Source organism: Myxine glutinosa, chromosome 11 (genome assembly GCF_964187855.1).
Source record: "Myxine glutinosa chromosome 11, kmMyxGlut1.1, whole genome shotgun sequence".
Classification (NCBI taxonomy): Eukaryota; Metazoa; Chordata; class Myxini; order Myxiniformes; family Myxinidae; genus Myxine; species Myxine glutinosa.
Window position 1 is genome coordinate 14026135 of NC_136271.1, and position 19953 is coordinate 14046087.

At 44.0% G+C, this 19953-nt stretch overlaps 2 protein-coding genes across 2 annotated transcripts in view; one reads left to right on the forward strand and one right to left on the reverse strand.

Moving 5' to 3' along the window:
- SCAPER (S-phase cyclin A associated protein in the ER) overlaps window positions 1–19953 on the forward strand; it is a gene marked incomplete in the record, with an annotated part of 462313 nt that overhangs the window by 430536 nt on the left and 11824 nt on the right. The window contains 1 exon segment of the mRNA XM_078786405.1: window positions 16719–16940. Within this exon segment, the coding sequence (XP_078642531.1) occupies window positions 16719–16757 (39 nt within the window).
- LOC137437889 (uncharacterized) lies at window positions 13176–16236 on the reverse strand. Its single transcript, XM_068132591.2, has 2 exons — window positions 14361–16236; window positions 13176–13924 (listed from the first exon to the last, which is right to left on the reverse strand). Exons 1-2 carry the CDS (start codon window positions 15939–15941, stop codon window positions 13859–13861), a joined length of 1647 nt encoding a protein of 548 aa, XP_067988692.2. The 5' UTR covers window positions 15942–16236; the 3' UTR covers window positions 13176–13858.

A 19953-nucleotide genomic window follows, 5' to 3' on the forward strand; every position in this document is an offset into this window, starting at 1 on the left:
CGCGCATCCATTCTCCCCGCACACTCTGTCATCACACACACCTCCGTTCCACACCTCTCCTCCGTTACGTCCTCCGTAACACGTGGGTGTGCACTCTTGCACATACCCACTCAGCGCACACCTACCCACAGGTAAGCAATCCCCTATCGCACACCCAATCACGCGCTCTACAACCAACCCAGGTGTGCACCCTCGCACACGCCCCTCAACCATTCCAGGTATGCATTCTTTCTCACTCGCCACAACCAACTCACACCCCATGTCACTCTCACCCTCACACATACACTCCCTTGTGCCTTCTCCATCGCTCTCGGTTTCACTCCCACACTCTGTCGTGCACTCTTCCTCACACTCGGTAACACACTCGCGCTCTGGCGCCATTCGCACACACGCGCCATTTCCACTCACACAGCGCACCACGGACCTCCCACAAACGCCCGCGGTACGCTGGGATCCCAAGCGCACGAAAATTGTTTTCGCGCCAAATACTCTCCTGCAAAATATTTTTGCACCGTATACAGCCCGGCTCACCTTTGGGATCCTCCTCTCCACACGCACCTGCAAATCTTTATAAGGATTAGCAAGCACGGCATCAAGATGCGAATACAGACTTTGAGCATATTCCATTTCTCCCTCCAATTCATGCTCTACCTCGGCCGTCTCTCCAATTTCAATTTCGACTAGAATTCCTTTGATTTCTTTTTCCTCGACGTCCGCTGGGGCTAATAAAATAGAATTTTCTAATTCTGCGGTCGCTGGCTTTTCCATACCCCAGGTCGCGATTTCTATAGCAGTCCACGTATCTGCGCTTCGCTCCACTTCGCTTTTCCTGCGCTCCTCAAGCCGCGCCACCTCGTCGCGTACCCCTGCACCTCTCCCGCTCAACTCTCCCGAGGTCCCTCTCCCTCTCCAATTATTTTGCCTCATACGTGGCCTTGTCCCTTGCCAACCCCTCATTAATTTCTTGGGCTTGACCATTTATGTCCTCCAATTGGTCCCCTACTTTGCCCTCTCATCCTCCCAATTTGCCTTCTAACCCCCCTATTTGGTCCCCCATGTCGTTTCTCAACCCCCCAATTTGATCGCCCAATTCATTCCTCAGCCTATTTTCCATTCCCTCACTATCAGCCCTCATTTCTCTCATGTCTTTCCTTAATCCCCCAATTTGGCTTCCCAATTGCTCAAGTTGGTTTCCCACCCCCATTTGTACCGCTGCCTGCAGCTGCGCAATGAGGTCCTGCATATTCATCCCTCCCATTTGCGCAGCGGGTGCAGCCCTCGTCGCCATGTGTGAGGCGCCGCCATTTTGCGCGCCTGCAACCCCTACTGCTGCATCCTCATTAACTTCCTCCTCCATCTCTCCCACTTCTTCCCTGGGGTCCTGGGTTAATTCTACCCCTTCTTCTACCTCCTCCACCGGCATCCGATCGCCTTGACTATCCATGGCACGATCCAATTTGGATGTTTTAATAAAATTTCGGCCGCTCTAAATTTTGACCAAAATTTTTTAAGTTATATATATATATATAAATTTGGTTCGGGTCCAATCCCACTCCCCGACACCAATTGTTGCGGATTCGGGGGTCGGCGCTCCCGTTACCAAGGGGGGGTTCATCCCCTTGTCTTTTAAGCTGGCCATTCCCCCAACCCTAGAAGTTATAACGCTCCTTGCGGTCGGGAGTAGCCAGGGTGATTGGTCAATGAAGTCCCAAATACCTGAGTGCTGCCCCTGGCCGTGAAGCAGGGAGATAACTCCTGCTCGGACCACGGACAAGATGGAATTTACCGAGCGGTTAGCAATCCGAAGCCCGAGCCGTTAGCGGTTGACTAACCCGATCCTGAGCGATTGCCGAAACTCTTGCCACGTATATTCAATTGTGAAAAGACTAAGACGATCGGACAGAAGAAACCAAAGTAAGGAAGAACACAGGAATTTATTACCACAATAATTAAAGAGGAAACGGAAGGGTAAATGTACAAGGGAAGAAGAAGAAGAAGACACAGGGCAACCTTAAACAGTCTTAATTATCACACCCCAGGACAACACAAACAGACTTACATGAAAGGAGTAATGGTGGCAGGGCGGGAAGGTCCAAGCAGATGGACGGCTTGGGCTCCGGCTCCGATCCACGCTCCACCCCGGTCCACGCTCTGGTTCCGATCCACGCTCCAGCTCCGCGGCGAAACCCGGTAGGTAGCGCTGCTCGTATATTGTTGCACGAGAGCGGACCTTACTTAGCGGGGTTCATATATCGGGGAAGGTATTCGGCTTTCTCTCTCTCAACTTTCATAACGTGCTGCAGTTCAACAGAAGTCCCCGGCGCAGTCCGATACAATTGGTCGCTCCCTGCGCAGTTCGTAATCATCAGCATCCCCCAGCGCAGTTCTAGGTAATCGAGCTCTCTTTTGGCGCAGTTCGTATCAAGCAATGGTTCCCTGTGCAGTCCGTAATCAATGATGCAATCTGCTCAGTCCGTCATCAATGGTGGCTCCCTGCGCAGTCCGTAATAGGGCTTCGCGCTCGCGCTTATATCTCGCGCGTTGAAATCAAGCCGCCTTCATAGGGCTATGCCCACTAGCGAGCTTACCTCAGCCCTGGTTGGTCGGCGAGGGCTCGCTGGCTCCACCTTTGATGATGAGTCAATGGGGGGGGCCACGCCCCGTCCCCGTGCTCCCCCCTTCTTCGCCAGCCTGACCGCGTGTGCAATGGCGTTTGATTCAGCGAACGCTGCTAGCAAGCAAGCGCTAAGGCGCGTAATAGCAAGAGAGAGACGACCCCTGCCTGTAGGTGCGCATGATGGAGTAGCTTGGAGAGAGAGAGACAAACCCCGCCTGTAGGTGCGCATGATGGAGTAGCTTGGAGAGAGAGAGAGAGAGATCAAAATGCACGGGATTGAAGGACCTATCTTATTTAATTAATGCAACGCAGAGTCAAACTATTGGAAACAGAGCCTTACCTGAAACACATACTAATGAAATAACTGAAAGAGTTCCTATGGTGCCCTGCGTGTTGTATATGGACTAATTAGGGTGCTACCTTTAACCTTTAGAAAATGGGAATATTTACAGGGAATTATTTACAAGGATTATTATTTACAAGTTCCGGTTCTAAAAACCGTAACAATACAATACAATATAATCATACATACATATCACAATGCCATTAAAAGCCCTAATTACTCTAATTAGTTAAATTAATTTATTAAATTACACACATAAATTACATAAATTATTACATAAATTACATACATAAAAAATTACATAAATTAAGTTAAATAAATAAATTCTAATTAGTTAAATTAATTTATTAAATTACATACATAAATTACATAAACTAGCAACAGTACCCGCCCTAAGGGCGGGGCTTCAATTGGGAAGCCCGAACGAAAAGGTAAAATATCAGAAATTGAAGGCTTTTTTTATTTTAAACGATTCATATAAACATCCGTTGAATCATATCACATGCAAATCATCAAAATCTAAACAGTACATGGCTAAACAGTACATGGCTAAACAGTACATGGACGATCACGTACCACGTACATCTCGCGTCTCGCTCGCTCTCATGTTGTCTCGATAATGATCCTTCCGCAGGTTCACCTACGGAAACCTTGTTCCGACTTTTACTTACTCTAGACAGTCAAGTTCGCTCATCTTTTCGGTGCACCAGCACGAGCCGAGAACGGCCCGTGCAGAGGCTGATCCGAGGATCTCACCAAACCGTCCGATCGGTAGTAGCGACGGGTGGTGTGTACAAAGGGCAGGGACTTAATCAACGCGAGCTGATGACTCGCGCTTACTGGGAATTCCTCGTTCGTGGGACACTGTCTCAAGCCCCAGTCCCCATCACGGATAGGGCTCAGCGGTTTACCCGAGCCTGACGGCGAAGGGCAAGGTACACGCTGGCCCGTCCAGTGTAGCGCGCATGCGGCCCCGGACATCGAAGGGCAAGGTACATGCTGGCCCGTCCAGTGTAGCGCGCATGCGGCCCCGGACATCGAAGGGCATTACACGTTCATTAAACATTAAACGTTCATTAAACATTAAACGTTCATTAAAGGATTACGAAACGAAAAACATTACGAAATTACGTTCACACCGTCACGTCAAACACTACCGTGAACACCTACATCGTCACAATGAGAACATCGTCACAATGAACGTTGTGCGAATGCGAATGTTAAGCGGGAGTCCAAACCTGAGAATGCTGGAGACCAAAGCTGAAATTGGGAAAACTAAATAGCCTATTTTACTCCTGGAGATCCCAGGATTACCCACCCAAAATATCTTTGCGATCGGTTCAGCAGTTTTTACGGTACCTTCGAACAGACAGACGGACATTTGGTGAATTATAGTAAGATTATTACATAAATTACATACATAAAAATTACATAAATTAAGTTAAATAAATAAATTCTAATTAGTTAAATTAATTTATTAAATTACTTACATAAATTATTACATAAATTACATACATAAAAATTACATAAATTAAATTAAATAAATAAATTCTAATTAGTTAAATTAATTTATTAAATTACATACATAAATTACTTAAATGATTACATAAATGACATACATAAAAATTACATAAATTAAGTTAAATAAATAAATTCTAATTAGTTAAATTAAAACCCCTAATTAGTCTCACTAATGCCATTCAGGGAGGGAGTTGATCTACCTGCTTACAATTGGTTTCTCAATGTCCTCAGATTAATGTGGAATGGGAATTTATAAAAACGCTGCATCGTTACTCGTACGTACAGAAGAAAATAAAATAAAAATGGACCAGTATGATCAATTTGCCTCATATTGCAATTATGCACCTGATGTGCATGTTGTTTACATGTTTGTTACGTTTCATTGTTTTTGGATGGAATCCATCCCACACCTCATGTCAACAGAATTTGGTGCTGGTGTTCGGGACGACCCTTTATATGGCATGGACATGTTTGTTGGTGGCAAATATGTTCCAATAAGGATGATCCAATATGAAGTCTTTGGCTCACACGTTATGGATTTTGGCACAGTCACTTGTTCCTGGAAACTTGCGTCTCATATCTCATTACTCATTGAAATCAAACCTAAGTTAGAACAATATGGAAAATGGAAAAGCTAATTTAACCAACGACATGCTCCCTTGTGCCACAACCATATGGAAAAAAAGATATCTGTGAAATGTACATGTTTTTGCTCCGTATTAGTTAACTTGCGCAGACTATCATGAAAACGAGGCCTTTCTTTCTCTGGCTTTGAGGTCGAATGTTGCATCGTCAGAAGGATATTGCGTCTGAGTGGATGGAAACCAAGCTGGCGCCTCTTTACAACGTGAAAGCAAAAGCATGTTTTCCAAGTTTTCTGCTCCATGATGGCTTGATTTTAACTGCCTTACTCGGCTCGGTGGGAAGGCTCAGTCTTTGATGTGTCAGACCCAGGCTGGCCCGATTGACAGGCACCTCTGCGTGCGGTGAGTTCGCTGAGCTAATCTCACGAGTATCGTGATCTTGAATCAAATCTTAAGTCCTTCCGAGATTATCTTGAGATTCAACTCGAGTACTGAATGATTCTTCATTTACCTTGATTGTTGAAGAGCATTCTAGGAATGCCATTCATATTATTATATATGCAGGGAAATGGCAGCATAGCTTCAATCCCCTTCCACACCTCTCCTCATGTTTCCCTTACTTCCCTTTGCTCATGTCTCCTTCTCGTCCTCCGCCAACACTCCCCTACCATCCTTCGTCATTTTTATTGTCTTTTTCCTTTTCCTTTTCTCATTTTCAATTGTCACTTTACGATTTCGTGATATTGGGATACTTTTAAATACAGACTCTGGAGTCCCAGGCCCAGTCGACTTATTCGGAAAGTCAATAATCTCCCCGTGCGTGGGTCACATCGTATAGGCAGTCCCATTGACCGAGCGGAATTTCTGTATCTGAATGCCGGCGCTATCAGCTGGTACGCCCCAGGTTAGGTTTTCCATCCTGCTAATATGCCCATCTAATGGAGTGAAAACATGCAGCTATAAAAGCAGTAATTTATTATTTGGCTTTTACTAACAAAATAAACAAAATGTCGTTAGAAATCAGAAAGATCCTGTTGAGGTAACAGCCCAGTCCATCCAATAATCAATTGATGAAGTCACACATAGTGTTACTGGCACTCAGCCCCACAGTGAACTCACTATAGATGTCTTTCGAACCTAAAAATATAAACTCCCTTAACCTCATTAGTCGTACCCCCTTTATATTCAGATCCTTATTCCTTCCCCACATTCAACACAAAGGCAGCACGACACTGCAAAGAACACGGGAGGTATCTGTCTTCACTGCTTCGGATTTTGATGTTAATCCAGCTCTGTGGTTGCCGAGCATATGAAAATGCAGCCCACAAAGGTGCAGGGTCCTAGTTTAGTAGGGCCATATGAAATGTGGCAAACCTCGTTAACACAAATAAGTCGATGGATTCCAGTGCCAGGGTGGCAAGGTTATGATGGGTCGGAGCTCGACTTCGATCTATAGAAAGCACCACTATGGTCCATTGGTCCGGGCGGTTCTCCGATCAAGCACCAGATGCATGCACGAATGCGCAGAACATGACAAAACGCCCAATTTCCAGGCCATGCAAGGTGGTGAGCGATCACCTGGTCTCTCCGTGGTGCGCCACGCTCAAAGTGCCACTTTTTCTTGCCTTCTGGAAGAACTTTGTCTCTCCCCCTTATCTGTCTGTCTCTCTCCTCTCTCTCTCACTCATCCCTCACCAGAACACTATCCTCACAGTGCTTCATTTCCCACCCAAGCTCTCTGTCCACATCACTTCCTCTTTCTCTTTTAGAATTTTTAGAATCCTGGCAACGTCACTCCTCCCAAAATGAAGTGAAATTCCCTTCGGTGTCAGTAGATCCAAACAACTTTCCCCAAGGTGGAAAGTCGTCCATACCATTATATATGCAGGCCTAAAGCAGTGCTCTATGGTGAACTAACTCTGGGAAGCGAGACCGAACTGCACCTTGTAAACGCTTCAAAGACCAGCTGAAAAGACAGCTCTCTGGCTGACATTGACCAACAGATGTGAGAGCAGGAGGCTGCCGACAGAGACAGCTGGTGTGCAACAACCAGGAAGCAATGTACGAGCTTGAAATAAATAGTTGTGAGACTGCTTCAAAAAAAGGGCGCAGGCAACGGACAGAGTCTGCTTATACCAAAACCCCTCCAAGCCAGGAGTTCCTGTGTCCCAACTGCTCTAGGGCCTGCAAATCAAGAATTGGCCGACTGAGTCATCAACGATCACACCAACTATAACAGACAAGTCTTCCAATGATATTCACCTGTGAAGAATCTGCTATCATCATCCCCTGAAGACAACCTCCCAAGCATTCAACACAACAGAAGACAAGACAAGACAAGAGACATGACAGATCCACCTTGATAGTCATGTCAAACTCTGCACGGTTACATAAAGCAAACCCGCTCCCCACAGGAGTGTTACACCGCATCCTTCCTTCTTAAGGGTGTAGTACTGGTGAAAAATTGAGAAAACTACATAGGTACCTTTGAGAGGCCTTTACACAAAAACAAAGTTAAGTTAATATCTAATTTTCAGTTTTTCTTGAAAGATATAATCTTGGCTTTAACTCAGACCAGCTTCAACGCTTCTTTGTCATATTACATGCATATAATTTGCATAAATTAGACCTTCAATAAAAAACAAGGAAAAACAAAGAACACATTTCTACTTCTATCTTCTATGTCACCTATCATTCTTTTCACACAAAACTTGGTACATGTATTATACATGTGTTACTCTACTACCTGATGAGAGGATTTTGTGAAATTATGTCAAATGTTCACTAATTAGCTAATTATGCCAATTACCAGATAAAACTTAGTTGTCCTTCAATAAATCCACAATGGCTACTCCTATAAACAAAAGCCTTCATCATTTTAAAGGAAGTGATATTCTGAATATCCTGTCCAAATTTCAGCCCAAAAGAATGATGCATTTCCCAAGTTATAACAAATTTCATGCAAAATATTATATTGAATTGAATTGAAATTTGAATTTTTCAATAATTAGGGGTACTTCTATGACCTCTAATAGCATGATTCTTGTTTATAAGACTATAAGGAAACTGTTCAGCTAAAAGAAAAAAAAAGAAAAAAAAATCACCTGTTTACCAGTACTACACCCTTAAGGACAAATGTCCCCGATCGACTCTCGTTTCAAAGTCCAGATTTCCAGGCTGAAGAAAGCTTCCATATCCAGTTTTTCATCGTTGAATTGATGGTCCTTTTTCAAACAAGACTCAATAATCATATTTATCCAATCAGCACACATCACAGAGCAGTGTACTTTGAATGTATCTCTACTTATTTATTTTTATATCTATAATTTTTGTATGTAGAGTTCAAGCTCGTAGAGGAATCTATATATATAAAACACAGTTTGTGTGTGTGTGTGTGTGTGTGTGTGTGTGTGTGTGTGTGTGTGTGTGTGTGTGTGTGTGTGTGTGTGTAATGTTACCGATAGACTCCTAAACGGAGAGGCTCACGTGCTTGATATTTGGCATAGACATGGCCATTGAGCCTGGGAAGAACATGGCCGACCTACAAAAAATTATTTCATAATATTTTTTTACCATATTTTTACCTCAGCGCATTTCAGCGAGGAATATTATACACAGAATCTGACCCGGTGGCAGAGCAGCGCGCTGATTCGCTCAGAGCGATCACGTGATGTTCCAACCTTGCCGCCATAATCTCACAGTTACGCCTTCGCACGTAATTCAGAGCGAAAAGCGATTGCGTTTTTTCACATTTCAGCGAGGAACATTGCCATTCACACCACATAGGTTTTTTTTTCTTTCATCTTTAGATCCATATTTTTTGCCATAACGTAGCGCATTATGGCTTGCTCGAGCTCGAGTTAGCCAATCACCTGGGCGCATGAGGCCGCGTTGGCCACGCCCACGACACGACGCAAAGTTGCAATCTTGACGAAGACTGACTGTGATAAAGGCAATGGCACCGAAGAAAAGAAATTTGTCGCGTTCAACCTCCCGAGCAAGGAAAATCGCTGATCGGAGACTCCATGAAACCGATGAAGATACTTTTCACCATCGACAAGCCAATCAAGAACGTGTCTCTAGATTCAGACAGCAAGAGACAGAAGATGAGAGAACGGCACGTCTAAACGCCAATCAACAACGTCTGGCGAGGGCCAGACAGCGAGAGACAGAAGATGAGACAAACTGTATTTCAAACAAACTGTATTTCCCATCTACACGGCCATGTATTCCTATTAACGTTATGTAAAGTACATAAATTGTGTGGATTACATCATTTGTGGATGTGATCAATTGCCAGTGACCATCTATATCCCTCCCCTCCCCTTCCCTCCTCCCCCTCCCCCTCCCTTTCCCCCCTACACCTCCCTTTCCCCCCTACCCGTTCCCCTCCCCCTTCCCCCTCACCCTCCCCTCCCCCCTCTCCTCCCCCCTGTTCCCCTCCCCTTCCCTCCTCCCTCCCCATCCCCTTCCCCCCTACCCCTTCCCCTTCCCCCTCCCCCTCCCTTTCCCCCCTATCCCTTCCCTTTCCCCCACACCCCTTCCCCTTCCCCCTCCCCTCCCCCTCCACCATTCCCCCTCCCCTTCCCCCCTCCCCCCTCCCCTCCACTCCCCCTCCCTTTCCCCCCTCCCTCTCCCCCTCCCCCTCCCTCCCCTCCTCCCCTCCCCCCTCTTCTCCCCTCCCCCCTCTCCTCCCCTCCCCCCCCCCTCCCCTCCCCTCCCATTCCCCCTCCCCCTCGCCTACCCCACCCGGCAATGCTTCTTTGGGGTATATTGCCACCCGGCCATATACCCCAAAGAAGATAATAGCATGACCCTTCCTGCCACTCCCACAGGGACTGGATGTACTACGAGGAACAAATACAAGAGGCAATAGGAACACATTCGTGGAAATCAGCAGTGAGGCTGGATTTTGGGAGCTTCATCAGAAGTGGGTTACTAGCAGACTGTGTGCACCCTGCAGAAACCTGGTTTTGGAGAGATGGCACATGTAAATGGCAGAGGGTGCAAGATCAGAAATTAGGGGGTAGAGGACAGAGAGGCTACCAAACTGTCTGCAATGCGCGAGTGACAGGCCCAAAGATTCAGCATTCCCGCAGCAGATTCCAATGATGTTGAGGGCCTTGCTCTCCATAGAATCAAGATGTGAAGGTGGTAAGGCAGGGCCATCAGCCCAAAGGGGAGAGCAGTGCTCCATCAAGCTGCAGATGAAGGCCTTGTAGATTGTTATAAGTTTAAGAGAGATGGCGGTCGATTGTGAGACCCAAAAAATTGAAGGACTGGATTTCTTCAAACGGTATGGTATGTCAAAGAAGTAGATGGGAAGGCTTGCCAGACAATCCTTTCTGAGACAGTGAGAGTGTGGGATTTGCCAGGGTTTAGACACATTCCGAGTGTTGGACCAACTTCTGATTACGTAGAGAGCGAAGAGGTGATTACTGACTGTCTGAACTTCAGAAGGTGGAGTCATCGGCCAAAATATAAGGATAGTTTCCCAGAGAATCTGAAAGATCATTGAAGAAGATGAGAAATGGTACTGGGCCCAAGACACAACCTTGAGGCACTGCAGCCTTGGCAGGGAAAGGAGGTGGATCTCATTGAGAGCCACGTGTTGACTATAGGAGTGGAGGAAGTCAGCAAGACTTGAGAGGAGGAGGTAGTGTTCAAAAACACAGGTTGAGAGTTTGGAGAGCAAGGTGGGGTGTGAGACTGTCAAATGCTCGAAATACGTCCAGATAGATATGTATTTTACTCTAAATACGTCAAAGGCATCTGGGGAGACTTATTCACAAACCACTTCAAAGAGATTAAAACTCGGTGGAAGCGGTGCCATCCACGATTGAGTTCACCGTCCATCTCTGTACTGGAAAATCGACAGATGCCTTGGCGTTTTGTCTCGGTAAGAGTACTGATACAGGTGTGGTCACAGAAATGCCAGGTAGTGCTGCTACAGCTGAAACCTTGATAAATCATCCGGCAAAGGTTCTTGCTGATTCATCTTCATCTCTTCTCTCTTCTTCTCCGGTATTGTCAGTGACAATCAAAATTCAATAAGAACACTATAGTTGTTTAAAATTGACCGACCTTTGAATCCTACTTGCCATGACCTATCATTGACTAGTTGTGTTGTACCTGCCATTGATCCTGTATGTAACATTTGATAAAATCGGAATCATCAAGATATCTAAAAATTTGGTTTGAATTTTGTTTGTACAGTAATTGTATAACTAAGGTTGTGTCTGTACTTGTGTGTGTGTGTGTGTGTGTGTGTGTGTGTGTGTGTGTGTGTGTGTGTGTGTGTGTGTGTGTGTGTGTGTGTGTGTGTGTGTGTGTGTGTGTGCGTGCGTGCGTGCGTGCGCGTGCCCCACCTAGTGTGGGGTTTCTGCTATTTCTGTTATATATTTTTATATGTATGTTTTTTTGGGGTTTTTTTTACCCTCGCCAGAGAGGGGGGTATTGCATTTGAGTCCGTTTGTTACTTGGCAAAAAAAAAAAAATTGGACAAGTATGTTGATCATTCCGGTTTGTGTGTGTGTTTGTTTGTCTGTCCGCTCACTTATACTTTCGTACAGGTCAAAATTTTAAACTGATCTTCACGAAACTTCACCAAATGGGAGAGTTCGTGGTCCGACAAAATCCTACATATTTTGAGGTCAAAAGGTCAACATAGACCAAAGGTCAACCACTTTTTTCAAATTTCTAAAATCCTCAATTTGCATCCTATTGACTTGAAATTTGAATAGCATTTTCATATCAGCTAACTGAATTCAACCACCAACTATTTTTAGGTCATCATAGGCCAAAAGGTCAACATAGGCCAAAAGGTCAACATCGGCCAAAGGTCAATAATTTCAAATTTCTAAAATCCTCAATTTTCATCTGATTTACTTGAAATCAGAATAGGATTTGCATATCAGTTTACTAAAACCAACCACCAACTATTTTTGAGGTCAACATAGGCCAAAAGGTCAACATCGGCCAAAAGGTCAACATAGGCCAAATTTCTAAAATTGTCAATTTTCATCCGATTAACTTAAACTTTGAAGACGATTTGCATATCAGGTCACTGAATTCAACTACTAATTATTTTTGAGGTCAAAAGGATGCTCCACTGAGTGTCATGCTACTTTGTTCTGTTTTGCCAAGTGTCGCTCTCTGAGTGATTTTTTTCATTTGTCTGTCTGTTTGTCCGCACAGAATAAATATGATTTTCTCTGTAACCGTTGGTCCAATTGAGAGGAAATTTTCACCATAGATGCAACTCCACCTGTATAATTTTTTAATTTTAATTATGACGTCACAAGTCACGTGGTATTGGCGCCATCTTGGATAAACCGAAAAACTTTGCACCTCTATATCTCCGAAAGCACTGAATAGAAGACGTTGAGACATGGCTCATTGTAAAGAACTCTCCATGGGGAATAAAATATGTTAATGATGATGTCATACGTGCCTCCATTATTACATCATAATTCGACAAGTACAAAACTTTATCCGATCAAGATAAAAATTTATTGAGCGTCATCTCGGGATAAATTGGGGTTTACTCAGCCTGTCATCCTTCTGAGGTCGGCAAATTGAGTACCAGCTCACTGGTAATTCTCTGTGTGTCGCAAGAGGCGACTAACAGGGTTGGTGGCAGGAAGGGCATCCGGCCATAAAACATTGCTTCAAAAAGGGGACCACTGTGCCAGAAAAAGGCCAACCCCGCTCTGCAGGGGAAAATGGCCTCTAAAGGTGGTCATCTCGGGATAAATTGGTGGAGAAAAGAAATAATGATGACATCATCGTTCATGTGGTTCGGCCGCCATATTTGTTTCAACACAAAAGCCTTAAAAATCACTATAAACACGTCTAGACACAGGGCCATAGGGTGGATATCTATTTTTTTTTTTGATTTCATGACCTGAACCTAGGGATTTGGCAAGATGGGTGTGGGATGAAGCCTTATGACCTCCAAAACATCTTCTTTTTTTTTTTCACAAGCGATATCGTGGTACGTTACCGAGAACCGCTGCCCCAAAACACCAGTATACACCAATTGTATGTTACATTTGAAATACCCATTTACACAGTAAAAAAAACAACACAAACTATATGATGTCATGTTCACATTGGTCTTGGCAGCAATATTTATTAATTCAGACCCCCAAAAGTAATAAAAATGTTGTTTTAACGACTTGGTAAAATAACATGCTGTTGATGCATTTATCAGAAAGTCATGTTTTTGGACCTTAAAACCTGCATAATTTTAAATTTTTGTACAATATTTGTGATTGGTGTTGCTACTACGATCCATGGTGGTTTACCAATGCTATTTTGAAACTGTTAATAGGTCCAATAAGTGTGTAAGGGGTGATATTTTAACCCATCAAAGACAATTACGCAGCGTACAATCGAACCAGTGCGCATTGACGTCATGATAAACTCGAGATGGGCTGAACTATAGCCACAATTTGTCTCTTCGGCTTGGTCATGTTGAAACTTGTCCAAAACATCATACAAATAGTGCAGTTATTTCATCCTCTTCAGCATCAGAGTCTTCCTCATCTTCAGATCTGGAGTCTTTATCATCATTCTTATCATCAAAGTCAACATGGCCAGTTATGTTTGAGCAGTCGTTCCTGCCGCACTTGCACAAATCTGTGCACGGAATGTTATTCTGTAGGCAAGTGCATGTAGTTTCGTTGCTGCATCGTGTCTTCTTGTAGCTTCCAGTGCAGTTAGCAAGCTCCATCACGCTGTCTGGTGCAGGTGGAAGTGTCATCCAGTCTATGACAAGTTCCTCTTCCATCATCCATCCATAGCCATCAGGGTCGGGAATGTCAGGGATGGGCTGCAGGCTCCTCTTGTAAATTCCTGAAATATTGAAGTGATCAATAACATTAAGAATGGAGATATACATATTTCCAAAACAACATCAGAGGTATATCATTAACACTAATAACAGTACAATCATATTATTGGGAAATTCTGTGTGGAGAAACATGCGAAATCCAAAACATCCCCTGCTCTGACTAAGTGTGGAGCAAAAAAATCTCTGGATCATCTACATGTCATGTTATCTTAACCACTCAACTGTACAGATAGTTACTTCAATTACTCTTTCAAATAGACCTGTTAATTTTGAACATTTACAAAGCATTGTTGTGACATTCAATATTTTGTTTTCAATTCAATAAACTTTCCAAATAATCATCTTCATTAACACATGCTGCACCATATACTAGTACTCCTGTCCAAACATAAATTACAGGTGACGTTCAATATTCAAAGAAACAACCAATTAACTTACCAGCTTGGTAATTGGCTCATTGATGTGCTGTCTCAGGGCATCTTGGTTGGGAGGCATTGTGATCTCAGACGTTCTAGCAAGACGAAACATGTTGTACCTGGCCTCATTCACAGTAGTGATATTGTGCTGTCCATATAACTTGCAGACAAATGTCTCCAGTGCTTCCATCATGTCTGGATGTATGTCAAACCGTTCTCCAAGGTCCTTCAAGGCACCGCACAGCTCTGGATTCTTTAGTATGATGTTTAAGGCCTTCTTTTTGCCTTTGCCATAGAAGGCGCTTACACTATCACAGCCAGTAAAACAGTGTAGGCCTATCAAAGCTTGGCTGACATCATCCCCAATGCTATCGTAGATTGCTTTCAAGTCAATTGTCCTAAGGTTGACTCCCTTTCCTGTGTGGAAATATAGATGTGCAGAGATTTGGGGTACTAAGGCTATGCCGATTATGAACACATCTGTATCCGGACTAACGATGATGACGTCATTGCTTGTGTGTGCTGCATGCGCGGCATGGAGGAACATCCGTGTGTCCGCCTCTTCATGCGTCGAATTTAGTGATGGCTCTTCTTTCACTTCAACTACCTGATCTGGAGTGCTGCTTCCTGTGAAGATATGGCATTTGGTTCCATGTGCCAAGAACACTGTAATTCCTCTGAGGTATGCTGTCTTGACCTTACTCCACGTCTCAAACAAGTATTCGATTAGCGACTCCTTGTTGTCACCGTTGGAGAGGAACTTCTTCCATTGTTGAGGAAGGGACTGGCCATATATTCGCATCACTTGAGACCCTCTGGCTGCTCTCTTCTCTCGCTCGGCGTTCTTAATCGATACCTTTCGATAAGTATCGGTTACGAAATGGATCTCACTGGACTTGTTGCCCTCTGCTCCCTTGACAAGGCGCTTCAGTATTTCGTGGGCCAGATTGAGAAATGTCTTTTCCCCGGTGAGTTTGTTGATATTCAATTTCTGTATCATTGCCATACCATCCATTACATACATGCCTCCTACTGGAATATCAACCACAGGTTTCTCTGCCTGACTTTCAAGTGCATGAAGTAGGTTGGCTTTGTTGGTCTTGACGAGGCAGCCTTGCACACTTGCCAAAGGAAGAGGTAGTGGGCCAAGAGAATAGGACATTAACTCTTGAAGATCAATTTTCCGGAACTGCCCGATGACAACAAGCCTTGCTAAGAGATTTTTGTCAGCCTTCAAAGACACATCCTTTCCACGAATTTTCTTTTTCACAGCCTTAGACATGTTGGTGAATGTCTTAAGTTTCAGTTTCTTCATTGAGCCAAACAGGTCGACTGTCTCCGTCTGAAGTCGTTCTTTACATAGGGTGGTGAACTCTGTTTCTCCTCTTTCATATGCTGTGTTTAGATCTTCCTGAACTTCTCTCGTAGCCACCACACCAGATGTAACATGAACCAAGTCCTCTCCATCATATTCAAATGGATTAATCATGCTGTTTGTCATCTCGATTATTTTGTCAACATCAGCTTTGTCACGTAGCATGCGACTTTGTAGTAGATCGGAGCGTGTTGAGCTGTGCTCTTCATATTTGGACTTCCCTGCCATAACCTCGCATTCCCGTGCAATTGACCCCCTCGCGTGGTGTGACCAAATCCATCGGTTAACTGTCCCCCTTGCTGGTAGTGAAACCGGTCATGCCCCCCTTGGTCTTGGAATCCCTGTTTGCTGTCTGCTCAATGGTCTGGTCGCAGGCGATTTGGGCAAAAGCTTTGTCGCTTCTCTGGGTAGCGAATTCACCCTCCATAAATTTCTGATGAATGGCGGGATGGGTCTGCTGAACATCTGACATTTCCAGCCAGTATACTGGAAGGTATCTGCTATAATTAATGTGATCATAGGCAAATATCCATGGAAGCATACATCGTATGCTGGCGAGGTGAACATCCCAGTTGGCTTCTCGTGTCCCTCTAATGAATAGCAAGAGAAGCTCCACCGTCTCAATGTATGAACTCCAGAAGCGAAATGTTGGTTTGGTGTCACTTGCTTCTAAGAATTTGTCAAAGGAGGTTTTGAAGTCTTTTAACTTGTCGCTGTTGAGAATGACATGGTAGTTTGGATGTGGGAAAGCTTCAGCTAAGTTTGACAAAAGTTCCTTCACTCTACCCGCCTCATGTTCTGGAATAGATTCAAAATATGCATCCAGGAGCATCTGCTGCATCGCGTCTGACATCAGCTTATGGGCTCGAACTGCCCTGTTGTAATGCTTGCCGCTGAACACTCCATTCACAGACCCCACTGCAACAATCTCTGACTCAACCAGGATGTCTTGGAGACCACCATCTCGAAATCTCTTTCCAATACAGCCAAGAAAGGACATTGCAGTGTGGAATGCCCCAAGTCGAATTACCAGTCTCTTCATGAACTGTGCATTCTTCCATCTAATGAGCTGTGCCTTGCAATAGATGGCTTGGTCAACGACAATGACGACTGCTTCCAACTGTAACTTGTCGGCGATCTGAACACTTCTCTGCAGTATTGTTAGTACCGTATTCATTTCAGTCGGAGTGGCATCAATGACAGGGAGATACCCTATCACGCTCTTTGGTGGAACTTCAACACAAGACAGTAGTTGGTTGAATCCTGTCCAAGATGGCAGAGTCCCGTCAATGTTGTACTTGGTGATGTGGTATGCTAGGTCTATCGTCTTAGGGTGCTGGAGTAATGGGAAGTACGTTGCTCGATCCAATGGAACGCTGGTTGCGAATGGAGCGGGTCCTTCTTTTTTCCCTCCATAATATGTGGCAAGGTTCACTGCAGGTGGCTGCATCGATCTCTCCCACGTCCTCTTAACTGTAGTGACTGGTGCTGGTTGTACTACTTCATGGGATTGACTTGGTCGCTGTATTATAATCCCATTGGTATTGTGCGTTGTTCCGCGCCCAGACAATGTCTCCTCCCCGAAGTCATTATTGTACCATACGAGTGTGACATGCTTGCCCGCCTGAATGATTGATGGAAGAGCATCCTGTCCACGATGTAGTTCTTGGTTAGCCAGTGCAGTGTCATGATTTAAGACGACAGAGTTTGAGACGCAGTAACCAAACCCGTTCAGTAGGCTGATTAATTGGGCTGAACCTGAGAGATGACGTACTGTCATTGCAAGTGACAAATGTTTGGGCATCTGTTTCCTTCCCTTTGATTGGAGGTATATGATGTCCTGTGAAATTGTGAGAATTCTTCTATGTATTGTAGATTATATCTTTACAAACTCATCAGAATCAGGTTCGTCTGACACTCCCACCATCCATGCAATAAAGTTATAGAGACAGGCAGGTACAATTGCTTCTGCGGCATTTGTTGTCAGGTGCTCAGAGGTTGGGGGCCATGGCATATTTGGCTTGATCTCATCTATTGCATTTCTCAATTGTAGTGCAGTGAAGTAGTGTTCTCTAAGGTTATTCTCAGTATACCCAGGTTGCTTTGGTGGGGTTGGTTCAGAGTCGGATGTTTGTTCTTTCTCTGTTGTGTCATCACCTGAACCATGCATGGTTTCTTGCAACACTTTCTTTTCTTCAACCAGCACTTCAGTGGAGATGTCATTAACATACACAAGGTGTCCTTGGCAGCGCATATACGGGGTTAGAAAGCATAGTTGTGGAAATGTTTTCATCAGTCTTGTCTTGAGAAAGCCACTTTTGTAGTTTGATTCTATTCCGTGTGTTGCTTTGATTTGTTTCATGAACATGTCATTAAGTCGTTTCAGTCTGTAGATTTCCTTGTTGTCTATTATAAGATCCTTGACTGTTGCACAAAATAATGTGTATGCTTCTGAGTAGTTGGAGTCTCCTTGTTGCTCTGCATTAGGTGTTGTTGCTAGTTTGCCTAAATACCGGGTATACTCTTTGTAGCAGCGACCATGGTATTTTACCTCTATCGCAACACAATCGCGGTCTTGAATTTGAAGCAGCAGGTTTGTATTGTTGTTGTCTTTAGCAGCTTGCTGCAGTCTTGGTGCCTCAATTGTTGAGCACCTTGTTAGAGGCTCTTTTCTTCGTCCCCTTTTGCCTGTATTGATTGTTCTCTCTTTCTGACAAAGGATGCATATATTAGGCAACACATATTGGGATCTGGCTGAACATTTGGGCTTGCCTAAGCTGGAGCGTAGAGCACGTTTCTTGACTGGTTGTGGGCCTTTATGCACCTTGTCAATGTTGACGTTGATGTCATTGCATGTTGAAGCTGCAATAAATACACATAAAAGAAAACAATTAAAATTATGTGAGTTAAAAATGTCTAGACCTCGTCATGGTTAGCCTGACTAGATTCCCTCCCCCCCCCCCCCCCCTTCCTCAGACTTCCTTTTAAAAATTTATTTGTTTCACCTCGGCCCTACCTCCTTGCATAAATATTGGACAGTTCCTTCAATTCAAAATCGTTCAAGACTACACACAAAATCATTTTACATATACCTCACAAAAAAAAAAATCAAACGAAGTTTTGAAGCATTGTCATGATTTATTATTCAAGTTATTCAACCTACCAGTATTGGCTGCATTTTCTTCTCTCTTTTTCATGCTGCTTTGCACCCTGCTCACTCGTTGTTTATCGGTAAATCGTGAATAACACACTTGATGAAACGCTGCATCATGCGGTATAGCTATAGCAGGTATTGTTACCATACTGTTGCCACGTTCGCCGAATTCGTCAGCGTGGTTCTTCACGAAATTTCTCGCAATTTCAGCTTGATCACCTTCTAAATTCTGCCACGTAAGAACAAATTGCAAATATCGCGGCCATGTTCTATCACTAAAAGGTATTAAACTTGATCTTTTGGCCGGAGAAATGCACATATAACAGCGTTTCTCGCTCCCACACTCGTCACCGTCGCTGCTACTGGAGGCCGCCATTTTGTTTACTCGCAGCCGGACGCCCAGACATCGTTCGTAGCGCAAATAAGCGCGATCCTCATTGGTCAATACATCGAAATGCGTTCGAGGCTAAACGGAGATTTTGGAAATAAAATTATAAATTTCAACTATATTACAGACTAACGTACCAGAATCTGACTTGTGAAAAGTCATGAACATTATTTCTTAATTTTTTCTATATTATCATGCCAATTTGATGCCCACCCGATTTTCAGGTCACGAAATGAAATGAAAAATTGGAACACCTGGCAGTCTAGTCCTGGCGAGGGTCTGCAATCTCTGATTTCCCTTGCTTGTTTGCTGTTGGTTTTTTTAACAATATCTTGATTTTTGAGGTATTTTCAGCCTTGGACACATCCCATGGAAGTGATATATTTTGCTTGTCGCAATTGTAGAATTCCTTTAAGACAAGTGCATAACCAGTGCAAGACATCATTTACTTCATGAATCGAATCAACAGATCATTGATAGACGTATGCCGACGCCGGCCGAAGGAAGTAGAAGGTTATGGAATCATGGAATCCATGGAATCATGAAATCATGAATCATGGAATCATGAATCATGAATCCATGGAATCAAATCATGGAATCATGAAATCATGAAGTCATGGAATCCATCATTGCTTCAGATATGAAATCTTTCCTCTTCTCCAATGGCTTGATCTCTGATCATCAATTTGGTTTCAGAC

Excerpts from the sequence above, each read along its gene's own strand:
- LOC137437889 (XM_068132591.2), bottom strand. The coding sequence starts at position 15,941 with ATGGCAGGGAAGTCCAAATATGAAGAGCACAGCTCAACACGCTCCGAT. Across the intron at positions 13,925-14,360 it reads ATGAGCCAATTACCAAGCTG|GAATTTACAAGAGGAGCCTG; the intron begins GTAAGTTAATTG and ends TCAATATTTCAG.